At 51.7% G+C, this 12,182-nt stretch overlaps 2 protein-coding genes across 2 annotated transcripts in view; both read right to left on the bottom strand.

Moving 5' to 3' along the window:
* Positions 1-948: 948 nt before the first annotated feature.
* Positions 949-12,182, bottom strand: part of LOC310921160 (serine/threonine-protein kinase pak-1-like) — a gene marked incomplete at its 3' end in the record, with an annotated part of 44,042 nt that continues 32,808 nt past the window's right edge. Inside the window, exons 2-5 of the mRNA XM_083881269.1 lie at positions 4,406-4,515; positions 3,633-3,750; positions 2,857-2,956; positions 949-956 (exon numbers count right to left, since the gene is read on the bottom strand). Of these exons, the coding sequence (XP_083737395.1) occupies positions 949-956; positions 2,857-2,956; positions 3,633-3,750; positions 4,406-4,443 (264 nt within the window). The 5' untranslated portion in view covers positions 4,444-4,515. The remainder of the gene's footprint in view (positions 957-2,856; positions 2,957-3,632; positions 3,751-4,405; positions 4,516-12,182) is intronic.
* Positions 5,938-12,182, bottom strand: part of LOC310921320 (uncharacterized protein) — a gene marked incomplete at its 3' end in the record, with an annotated part of 43,957 nt that continues 37,712 nt past the window's right edge. The window contains exons 2-5 of the mRNA XM_083881441.1: positions 9,644-9,766; positions 9,052-9,399; positions 8,435-8,629; positions 5,938-5,949 (exon numbers count right to left, since the gene is read on the bottom strand). Coding sequence (XP_083737567.1) covers positions 5,938-5,949; positions 8,435-8,629; positions 9,052-9,396 — 552 coding nt within the window. The 5' untranslated portion in view covers positions 9,397-9,399; positions 9,644-9,766. The remainder of the gene's footprint in view (positions 5,950-8,434; positions 8,630-9,051; positions 9,400-9,643; positions 9,767-12,182) is intronic.

The raw sequence follows: 12,182 nt of genomic DNA, 5'->3' as shown, positions 1-12,182 counted from the left end.
CCCCAGGGCCGGGCTGCTGCCTCTTGCAGCTCCAAGGGCCTCCTTCCAGCCTGCCCCTGCCTAGGCTCAGGCTGCTCCGGGCTCTGCCAGGGCTCTGCTGGGGCTCCAGCCTGGCCAAGGCGGGGCCTGCTCTCACCTGGCGCCCGCTGACAGCTCTGCACCAGCTCTGCGCCTTTCCCAGCAGCCTCCCTGACCTTGCTGCTTTCTCACTGGGGCAAAACTCTCCTCCAGACACAGAGACTGCACTTAGGGATACAAATCCAAGGGGCGCGAACTCAAATGCTCTCCAGTCAGAGCTCAAGCCCTGCAGATGCACAGGGTGTTTGGGCTGCCCCACTCGTCCTTTGGTTCTGCCTGCAAATGCCACTGCCCTTTCTGCCTCAAACAGAAGTGCCACAGCTGGGTAAAACCCAGCCAGTGGGCCACATTCCAAAGGCCCTGTGGTCTGGAGAGGATGATTGAAGAAGAGCCTTCCCCACTTTCCAACCGTACCAAAGAAGCCCTCAATGTCATTTTCCACCTCTAAGTTCAGAAGGAAATGTTGAGCTTTCTCAGAGGCTCAGAAGGAGGGGAATCTTTGTAAGGAGTTGAGATTTCAGAAAATTTATTTGTTTACAATCAATGCTAATATCCTACGTTACTATCCTATGCAACAATCCAACACTTGAATCCTAACTAAAATTAATAACTACAGTCCTACACTAATCCTCTCTGAACTGGTGATGGAGCAAACAGTTCTAATGTCGGTGTCTCATCCTTCTCTGTGCCTTCCACTCCTTCACGGTCATGATTAGTGGCACCAGGCTGGATGTCAGCTTGGCCAGAGTTACAAATGGATGCTGCACAAAGGGAAAAATAAAACAATAATAAGCCAATACTTTCCAACCGTAGAGCCTCAAAGGCAGGGGAATATTTTTTAAATGAAAAGAGAATTGAGTCAGAGTAGGTCTAAGGACCTACAGCGGGGCAAGAATAGCACAGCTTGCTGCAAAAGTTGCTAAGTGCCCTAGCCCTGGAAAGATTTCACTTCTGAGCATCCTGATCTCTGTAAAGATGCCCCTGCTCACTGCAGGGCACTTGGACCAGATGAGCTTTCCAGGTCCCTGCCAGCCCAGCCCAGTCTAGGACTCCTGGCTGTTTGCATTTGAACAGCACTAAGAGTGGAGTGAGGAGGAGGGGGCTCATCTGATGCCTTGCACTTGAGTGGAGGAGGAGCCCATCCCTGGGACACTGTTTCCCTGCAGCCCCTTGGCATTTTACCTGCAGCAGCTCCTGGGCAGACCAGCGCCACGCCTCATCTGTCTGCAGGCAGCAGCTCAGGAAGTCCCGCAGCAAAGGGGAGAGGAGCTTGGGCTGCTGCAGCGCTGGGGTCCCTTTGGTGGCTATCAGGAGCTGAGCCTGGAGAAAAAGGAAACACCAGTCTCTCAGCTGCTTCTTTCACCTCTGGAACTGCTCTCCCAGATCCCATTGTTCAAGCTGCACTCTGCAGTGGCAGTTTCTGCCGTGGCACAGAGGCAGAGAAGACTTTCCTGGACCAACAAAAACCCAAAGCCCGATGCAGCCACAGCTTTTCCAACATGCAGCAGATGTTGCCTTGGCAGCTGATTTCATTGACTGACCTTGTTAGTGGAAACTACATCAGCAAAAGCCCCTTTGCTTCTCTGAGGATGCACCTGACCAGCTTGGCAGGCTATTTGGAAGAGGGACTTTGCTCTATTAACTCACTCTACTATTTCCAAGGATTATTACATGCTAAGGATCTCGGCAGTGCTTGTTGGTCCCTAAAGCACAGCTGCCATCAAACAAAAGTCATCAAGCTTTTTGTTTGTTTCTTCTATCCAAACCACTCTTTTAGAAACTTGGTTGGGTTTGGGCTTCTTCCCTTCATTTCAGGAAAGACAACAGTACTTCTAAGATGGTTGTTTCCTGTTAGTAGGGCTATCTATGTGGTGAAAAGAGCTGGAACAACTTCTAAGCCAAAGCCAAATGTTGCCTGAGAAGGGAGATTGTTTGCGTGGGGTAAGGCTTGAGTTCCCCCAGTGATGCAACCAAAACTCCAGCAGATGCTGATGTGCTGCAGGGACATTTTCAGAAAGGGACCGTGGTGGAAGTAGTTCCAGCAGATGGCAATGAGATTTTGTCCAATGGCACACAGAAGGTGGGCGGGGGGAGAAAGACAGCGGGATCAGAGAGTATTTACACCTTACCAAGCGAGGAGTTTCATTAGAGTAAGGAGGTTCTCCTTCCACCATTTCAATGGTCACAATCCCAAAGGCCCAGATGTCCATTTTGGGGCCATATGGGTGACCTTTCACCAGCTCAGGTGCTCTCCACCAGTAACTGCCGACCTCTGAGCTGCGTCTACTCTGCTCAGGGGTGAGTAGAGCAGACAAGCCAAAATCAGCTGGGGAGAAAGCAAAAGACTGTTTTGATTTGAATCCTGTGCAATTAGGAAAGCAAGCAAAAGAATTGCGCAGTAGAAGTTGGAGAATGTGCCGTTGAATCTCCTGCAACAGTCCCTGCTCTGTTTCTTCAGGACTTTAGCCAAGGAAATATGGCATTGGCTACTTCAAAAATCCCCACATTTTTTACACTGCCTCCAGCAATGGCTTTTGCTGCCCTGAAGCTTTAGACTTGTAGCTCCCTCTCTCTGGAAGGGACACACACAGAGCAATGCCACTCTGGACTGCTTGTTCCCTGCCATAGCTCTGTGCACGTTGCAATCGTGTGATCAGCTCACAGCAGGGCTCCCTGCACTGCCACCAGCACCATTTTTGGGGAGCTGGCAGTCACTCCAAAGCAGCCCCACACCCCCCCTATCCCTGGAATGCTGCACCTGACCAAGAATATACTGACCCAGCTTGACAGAGCCATCAGTTCTGAGGAGGATGTTGGGGCTCTTCAAGTCTCGGTGCATCACGTGGTGGGAGTGGAGGTAATTCAGTCCTTGGAGGCACTGAGAGAGAAACCAGAAACAGGAGGGCAAAAATCAGGGATGGGATTTCATCACACAAGAAAGGAAACAGCTCTCCAAGATTCCCTCTCCAGGGGAATGGGGAGGAATGGCAGAACACAGTGCCATTGAGAGGAAGAGCTTGCTGCTCCAACACTGGCAGAGCAGCACCCTTCTAAAGAAAGGCATGTCAGCTTGTCAAAGAGCAACAGCAACTGCAGGTGTAGACTCTGCCCTGCAAACCAGCCAGGATGATGCTCCTGCAGTGGAGGTGCTCACAAGTCAAGAGCATTTTGGCTGCACTGCCAACCTTTTCAGCTGAGCACTGAGAGAAATGAGTCTCTTTTTTATTGGCTGTTCCTTTCAAATGCTGCCACCACCACCTTTGCTTTTACAGGCAAGGAATGCAGTGCAGGTCAAAGTTTAGAGAGGTAAGATGGAGAAGAACAAATACAAGAGCCAGAGTGAGAATGCAACAGCAGGAGAGAAGAGGACAAGCACAGAGTCCAGTGAGTACAGGGGCACTGGCAGGCAGTTCACGTGGGATGCTCTTGCTTGCCCAGAGCATTCCAGTGACACAGAAACAAAGCCTGGCCCATGGAATAGCTCCTGTTCTGAGCCCCTTTCCCAGACAGTCCTGCCCCAGCCCTGGGAAGCACAGCTGGGATCCCTGACTGACCTCCCGACTGACGACGCTGATCTCGTCTTCTGTCATCTCGAACGCCTTGACAGCGTCGTACAGAGTGCCTCCATCCATGAACTCCATCACCAGCCAGAGTTCCTCACATACAAGGTAGCTGAAAGAAGGGAACAAGGCCATGCAGATGAACATACATGTGTTGGTTTCTTTGCTTAATTCTTGTTTCTGGATCCCTTTGTGACAAGGACAGAATGAAAGGAATAGACATTCCCTCCAGGCTGTGCATTGTTTGCAGTCTGTGCAGTCTCAAGGAGAACAGCACAGCTGTGAAAAAGGAGATGTTTTAGATGGCCAGCAGGCAAAAAGTGCAGTTTAGTAACAGCCAAAATGAAAAACCTGTCACATGTTGTATTTCTGGAAATAAGCACCTAGAGTTCCTGGCATGGGCAGCCATGGAATAGAGGGGCAAGAATCCAATGGGAAATCCTCTCTAGAATGCTTCATCAGCATTAAAGAAACCTTAAAAATCAATCCTGAGACAACATGGAGCCAGTGAGCTTACAGGATATTGACTGAGTATGGCAGAGTTGATGCAGGTTTTTGAACAGTTTTTCAACTATGTGTTTGAAAGCCAGGGAAGACTCATGCAGACAAAATACACTCTCTTCCCATCCATTGGAGATGAGTAGAGAAATAATAATTACCAAATAATTACCAGCTCTCTTTTCTGCCAGTGTCCAAAGTGGGTTTTTAACCTTGCATGCTTTTAGTATGGAAACAAACCCTCATGGGATGGGACCATGATCACTCACCTGTCTAAATAATTAACAATTTGGTGACTCGTGTTCATCCTCAGGACTCTGATTTCAGTAAGAAGGTCTTCTATCAAGAGTCCCTGAAGATGGATTTTCTTGATGGCCACCTAGAATGACATTGAAAATCAGCAACTTTAGAAGTTGGTGGCACAAGACCACAGCACACATGGGATGAGTGATTTAGCAATGACACGGGTGAGCCTTGCCAAAGTGCCTTGGGATTAGACAAAGGAGTCATTAGGAACTGACATTCCAACAGCTCATTTCTCTGCTCCTTTGAGGGCCACTTACAGGACACGTGGCCACTGACATTTTGCCTTGTCCACTTGTTAGCAATCATGTCTCAACTATCACCCCCAAAGCTCTGAGCACACTCTCTGTTTCTCTGTCTGCACTTCAGAAGAAGTAAAGCGTGCCTTGCTACTCTGTGGATACATCTTGGGCTACAGGCAGGGCTTGGGGCTTTTAGGGAGGCCTTGCAGATCTCTCCCTACGTGCAGTTCCCACATGCAGCACTGCAGGTGGCTGAGGAACTGCCAGGAACATTCAGATGTATTTGCTGGCAGCCAGAAATGAGAATTCAGCACTCTGAAGCCGTCGGCCCAGAGAGCAGTGAGATGCTCTAAGGCACCACCTTTGTTTGAGGAATTGAGAGCCAGGGAGAGCGTCCTTCTCTGAAAGGAACCGCTGCCCTCCTTGCCTTCCTCCTGGCAGCTGAGCAGGACAAAGACTGTCCCAAATGCACTTGGCAGGCTGGCACCAGTCTGTGCTTCTTGTGCCTCTGCAGCACAGCTCTAGCCACAGCTCCAGCCCCAGCTGACACAAGAGAGGAAAGCCCTGGAGAGCAGCAGGATCTGCAGGGGCTCTTGACATTTACCTCTCCTCCTGTGGCAGTGTCAACTGCTCTGCAAACATCTCCAAATCCCCTAGAAACAAAAGAGCAGCAAAGAAAGGAGAAGCCATTTAGATCTTGGAGTGAAAGCCAGCCCAGACAGGAGATGTCTGCTGGAAATGCCTCAAACCTGCAGCATGCAGGAGGGCTCTGCCAGAAGGCAGAAGATGCATTTTCCTCTCCAGTGCATGGGCACTGGGCCTGTTCCTGAAGCACTGGGCTTTAGTGCCTCAGCTCAAAAGGCCAGGTGATTCTTTCATCTCGGGTTTCAGTTTCTAAACGGGGCAGTTTTTATCCTGAGCACAGACTATTTCCTTCAGTAAACACTTGGGAAGGAATATTCCTGAGAACTGTTATCTCACTGCTGTGCTTGGGGGTAGGTTGCTATTTCTGGCAATGAAATACAAGTGTCTTTGACAATGCCTCCTGACCACACTTACAAATTCTGGCTGGTACTGAGACATGGGGCAGACTAACCCAGTGTCTGAAGATGTTTGCAGCGTGCCTGACTTCACACTTGGTAGATATTCCAGCAGCAAATCACCTCCCCCATGACTGTGTAGAAGAAACTGTGGTTGGACTCACCCTCTGCCGACATTTTCCAGTTCAATGTATTTCCTGCGGGGATTTTCCACGTTCACCATTTTCCCTGAGGGAAACAAAATGCAAGATGCTCACTTGAAAGCAGAGATCCCACCATCCAAGAGATACAAAAGGCAGCCCCACTGGGGCTGTACAGTCTGGCCTTCCTAGTCCTTTGTGCTCAGCTGGGGAACACCAACAACTGCAACAAGACAGGCAGCTCTGCAGTACAAGCAGGCCAGCACAGAGCCTGATTTTCCACAGGCCTTTGAAGAGATCTCTTGACAGAAAACAAAGCAGAGGGAGATGCATTCCCAGGAGAGGAGGGCACCTTCTCCACCTTGCAGCAGTTGGCCAAGAGAATGCCTTTCCCTTTGTAAAGCAAAGCAGCTGATGCTGTAAGCAATGCCAAGGGGGCCTCCAGCAGCAGCAGGAGCCTGAGCCATGATGAACAGGCTGAGCTGGAAGACGCCCTTGGCCGTGGCCCAGGTGGAGAAGCACAGTGCTCCTCCTCCCCCTGAGAGCAGGGATCAGTCCCTGCCATTGCACTGGCCCTCTCAGCCCCGCACACGTGCCCATCTTCCCGCAGCAGGCAAGGGCAGCAAGGACAGCAGTGCTCCCTCCTCAGGGGCCGGCGGGACACGGACAGCTGCCCAGAGGAGATGCTGCCCCTGGCTGAGCCCAGCCCAGGCCATGCAGGAGCCGGCCCAGAGCAGGGGCTGCTGCCTCGGGGCAGCTCCGCGCTGCAGCGGCTGGGCAGCAGCGGGACTCTCCCAGCTCAGCAAGGCTCCAGCCTCTGCACACACACCGGCCCTCAGGGCCAGGGCAGCCACCACAACAAAGCTGCCAAAGCCCCAGCACCAGCCCTGACAAGCCATGGCAAGAAGGCACGGCCACACCCAGCCCCTTCCAAGCCGGGGACCCCATGCAGGACACAGCAGGATTGGCTCTGAGCTCAGACACACCCAGGTGCACATCAAGGCCCTTTTTGTGCCAACAGGGGATGGGAGACACAGAGTCAACTGGGCTCTGTTCTCAGCCCCCACAGGTCTTATCTGAGAGCACAGCACTGGCAGCTCTTCTGGGCAAGAAGCAGATTCAATGACTTGTGCTGCAGAATCACAGGGAACTTGATGTGTGTTCCTTGAGACTGATCTGAGTGGGGCTTGGGTCAATGGGCAGCATTCTAACAGTCATGGGAATGACTGGGAATCAGGGATGGAAAAGTGCCATGGATCTGAGGAATATACAGCAGAGGGGCTGGAGGCTTGCTCCTGAGAAATGCCTACAGTGCACTTTGATCTGATCAAGCCCCAGGGATGTGTTTCTTGGACACATCTTTCTAAGAACAAAACTAGGATATTAAATACAGATTGTGATAAAATTATCTGTCTTTTCATTGTGGGCACAAAAAGAACACCTCTGGCTCTCTGTTTCTGTGTCACCTGATGTTCTTTCAAATGAGTTCTCACTAACGAATATAAAATATTATCAAAAAAAACCCCTGTAAATGTAGTAGTGGTAATAAGAACAGTCATAAAAATGACACCAGTAAGACACATGGGGGAGAAGAGCTGCTTCAGGATGGAGAAAAATCTCTACCCAAAAATATCCAGAAAAAACCCTAAACTAAAACCAAAACCACAACCAAGAAACAAAACGCCAAAACCAAAGAAATTCTGTCAAGTTTTTTGCCCTGGTGATGGGTGAGAAGTCAGGAGTCTAAGGAGAATTTAGGAAGCTAACCACTCTATCCAGTTTGGCCACTAGCACACAGGACTTGCCCACATCATTTCCTAGATCACAGCCTTCTGCTGATGCAAGAACAAGCCCTGCTTCTGCCTTCAGCAGACAGGGAAGCTCAGGCAAACCCCAGCATGTCCAAGCTGCCCTCAGAGGCAGCAGGAACACCCAGAGCACTCTCTTGCTGCCTTGGAGCACAGCATTTCCTGTGGGGAGCCCTAAATGCCCCTGGGACACCACAGTGAGGAGGATCATTTGGTGCAGCTGTGCTGACACATGCACACAGTGCACTGTCCCTCAGAGAAGAAAGACACCAGACGTACTCAGGAGCTCCAGAGAGTCATCCTCCACCTCCTGTTGCTGAGCAGCAGCTGTGTCACTGCTGGAGATGAACCAACTGCCCGGGCTCCACTTCTGAGCTGGGGCAGTAAAGGCTCCTTTAGGTGACACTGCTGCTGCTGCTGCTGCTGCAGGTTCAACAGAAGAGCCTGTGGAGATCTGAGACAACAAAGGAGTTTGTGTCAGAAAAGTGGCTGGCAGAGATTAGCCCCAGATCCCATTTCAAATGCAAGCCCTTAGGGAGGGGCTGTCAGCCACATGCAGGGCTCTGCCATGGGTTTTTTCTGATCTTCACTTCTCTAACTGGATGGGACAATCCCAAAGGCTGGTTTTACTCAAGTTCATGGCCAGATTCATTTTCCATTTTCTCCAAAATCCATTTGCATGGATTTTCTGAAGGATGACTGCCAAAAAGACCATTCCATTTCTCCAAAAGAACTCTTTTCCCCCTCTAAGGGCTGCAGACACACTTGCAGCTCCTTGTTCAGATGTTCTACCTCCTCCCATGGAGTCCTCTTTCGTTTCACCATATTCAGAACATGTCCAACTGGCAGCGCTTCTGCCTGGGACAGTTTCTGGTCCTCGCAGGAATCTCGGGGCTCCTCGCTGCCAGTCCCTGGATGGAAATCTCTGCAGGCTGCCAGGCGAGATGTCAACACTCCCACCTGGAGTCAAAGAGAACAAAGCAGTCAGAGAGTGCAGCTTGTCCCTGTCAGCCAAGAGTCATGGACTGTGAGGAAAGGGAGAGACCAGATTCACAAGGGATACAGACAGCTTCTTTCAAGATCCAGCTGGGTCACCGTGTTCACCTGCAAGAACCCCTCAAGAAACAAGGAGAGCAGGAAGAGGCCAGCAGGAATGCCTTCCCATGACTGCTGGCCAAAAGGCCAAAGCACTAGTCCCCTGTCCAGGGCAGCAGATGAGATTCAGCCCAGCAGGGAGTGTCCTTCAGAGTGGCTGTGACAGACACTGGAGCAGGAGGGCACTCAGAGGCATCACCCCACCCCCTGCTGCTCTGCTGGGGAAAGGCAAGAAGGGCAGAAAGCACCAGGTTGGTGACTGCAGTGGCTATGGCTCTTTCACTCACTGGTTCCTCTAGAGCCTCTTGCTCCTCAGGGAGATGTATGCTCTCTTTTCTTCCTCTTGGAATATCCATTTCTTCCTCCAGCCTCATGTCCATCATCCTGATCCTAGCCGGGCTTTTCGGCAGGTCTGCCTGCAGCTCTTCACCAAAGGTCTGCGAAGAACAAGGAGACAGTTCCATGAGTGGAGTGGCTGCCACTCCTCCACTCACCTGGTTTTGGAGATTGTGCCTCAGTCTATAGATGTTCCAGTGGTATTGAAGTGTCCTGATCTCTTCTGTGTTCCTTGTCTTCACTCCCATGATGTCACTGGGGAACACAGACAGCTCTGCTTGTGCCTCTGCCTCCATGTTCTGTAGACACAAATGCAAAGCAAGTGACTGTGAGATGCTGCCCCTGTCAGAATCCCAGCAAGCTGGGGCCTAAACAGGACAGCTCAAAGCCCATTTTCCAGGGTCACTGGCTGAGGGGAATGGCTGTCTCCTGGCAGGACTCCAGCACTCAGCATCCTCAGCCACCAACAGCAAGAGCTGGCTGCTCAGAAACTTGCAGCTCTGCCTTGCACAAAAGACAGCACCATCCAGAACTGGCACTTACTGTCTGGAAAAGCTGTGGTTGTGGTGTGACCACAGCTGGAGCCTGGTGGTCACTTGGCTCCTCTCTGGCCTCTTCTCCAGGAGCACACGGAGCCAGAGGAGAATCTTCCCTTGGTTCTGTGCTCTGTGGACAGACAGGAGTGTGAGACACAGGCCATTACCTCTCATTTATAACCTTCTTTCTGTTCAGCTCTAGAGCCAGCTCTACTAAACACAAATCATCAGACTAAATTCAAATGGGCTGATTCAACTGGACTGCAAATTGCTCTGAATTAGATAATCCCCCCTGGCTACTCTGGGCAGGCAACATTCTCTCTGCAAAACTGAGCTTTTAGTTCTTTTAAGGCTCTGCAATGCACAATTAGGAAATAGCCAGTGATGCCTTTGCTCTTGCTGCTGCAGACATGGAAATGGATTTTCTTGCAGCCTACTCAGCTGGCCCTCTACTCTCTACTGCCCCAGGCCAAGCTCACAGCTTGCTGCTCAATTCTTAAACACCAGGAACATCAAACGTTCCTTTCTCACTCACCTCCGGATCGGCCCCTCTGAACACCCGGCTCAGGTGACCTGCAGTGGGCAAGGGAAAATGAAACAGATTCTTTGAGGAAACTGCAAACAACCAGAGCATTTTTAGAAGGTCTCCCAGCCCCCATTTTCAAAGTTGTGCTGCTTGGCCCAGCAAAGGGAGGAAGTCACAGACTCTGCTGCCACAGACTGTCCCATGGAGGGAACACAACCCCTGCAGGTTCCCTTGCAAATGCTGCCCGCACAGCCCTGGCCACAGACACCCCCTTTGGAGCTGAACGTGTTGGCAGGAGGAGCTTTACCCAAGTGGCATCCAAATGGTCTTTCTGTTTCCAAATCAACTCAGTTACTAAGAAAGAGCAGGAAGACACAAAAGCCAGGTTAGGTGACACCCAGGGAAAACCTCTACTTACCTGCCAGGTTAGTAAGAAAATAGGTTGAATAACCTATTTTATAAGCAGTGAAAACTGCAGCAGCGAGTTGCCCAATCATTTTGGGAACTGCTGTGCAAGTTTTCGATCTGCTTGAAAAGAAGAAAAAAAAAGTCTCCTGTTAGTGAACACTGTCCACTAACAAAATCCTTGAGTACAGCAGGACGCTCCTGCACTGAGCAAACCCGAAAGCCGCTCTGAGACCCCTGAGGCCTCCTGTGCTCCAAGGCAACCTTGTGATGTCACCACGAGCACGTGGCAACCGTGCCCTGACATCACAAAGCAAAGGCTCTGTGCTGGTCTGTGAATTGGTGCAGGTGGATGGAGTGATGTTTGTGTAGGCCCAGGCTGCATTTTTCCCTCTGTCCCCCCTGGGCTGCCTTTTTCAGCTCTTGTTTTTCCCCCTGTGCCCCCTGTGTCCCCTGTGTCTGTGCTGGGTCCCAGCTGGCGGCCGGGCCGGGCGGAGCAGCAGTTCCAGCCCCGGGTGTCCCTGGAGCGCTGGGAGCTGCCAGTGGCCCCAGGCACTGTCCCCTGAGGAGCTGCTGAAGGACAGGGAGACACAGGGGGCTGAGGAGGCGCTGACGCTGCAGGGACGGTGCCCTTGAGCTGCTGGGGGCACTGAGGGCTCTGGGGGAGCAGAGGGCCACGGGGGCACTCAGGGCACAGGGAAGTGGCACAGGCTGAGGGCGCTGGCGGCTCCAAGGCCCCGGGATGGCTCCCAAGGGATGGAGTGGGCTGAGAGGACTGTGAGGGGCTGAAGAAACTGAAGGGGGCCGGGGCTTTGCCCAGGGCACGCTGGGGCTCAGGGGATGGAGGGGCCAGCAGGGAGCACACAGGGCTCCGCGCCTGCAGCTCTGCCAGCCCTTGGAACCAATTGCAGAGGCTCCACTTTGGCCACAGCTGCCCTGCAGACCTTGAGCACAGGCGGGCACTGACAGGAGGCAGCAGGGAGAAGCTGAAGGCCACCAGCTCCAGCAGTGCCCAGGGAGCTGCTGCTGCCAGCCCAGAGCCCGGGTGAGGCCACAGGGCTGCTCAGGCAGCCTGGGGCTGAGGGGGCCTGGCCTTTGGCCCTGGCCTTTGCACAAACTTGTTCTTTCTCACCCTCCTGGGGAGGCGCTGCCATTTGCCCTGCCCTGACTGAAGGGCAGCTGCTGCCAAGGGAAACGGCCCCATCCTGACTCAGTGTTCCCTTTGCTCCCCACGGGTCCCATCTGCTGTCCCTGTCCAGGAGAGCTGCTCTGCACGGGAGGAAGAGACCCAGGGAGAGCCCGGGGACTTGGGCAGCTGCAATTCCTGCTGGTGGACTTGAAGTTAGAGATGGTCACAGTGGGACTGAGTGTTAGAAGTTGATGGTTATTTCTATAGCCTGATGTAGACTGATATTTGTACAGGTATATATGTATGTCTATTGTTCTCTTGATGCATGTATATTGATGTGCTGACATCTGTATTTATACTGACATACTTGTTCAGATGTATGGCTGTAGAGTTTTGTTGATGGGGTTGTAAGAATTCTTATATTGGAATATTGATATTTGTACTTATGGATAGGTTTGTTATGTGTATATTTATATATGGCTTGCT

The sequence above is a fragment of the Zosterops lateralis genome (genome assembly GCF_965231275.1).
Source record: "Zosterops lateralis genome assembly, chromosome: 33".
NCBI lineage: Eukaryota > Metazoa > Chordata > Aves > Passeriformes > Zosteropidae > Zosterops > Zosterops lateralis.
Note: the sequence above shows the minus strand (reverse complement) of the source record. Positions and strands in the feature narration are given on the sequence as shown.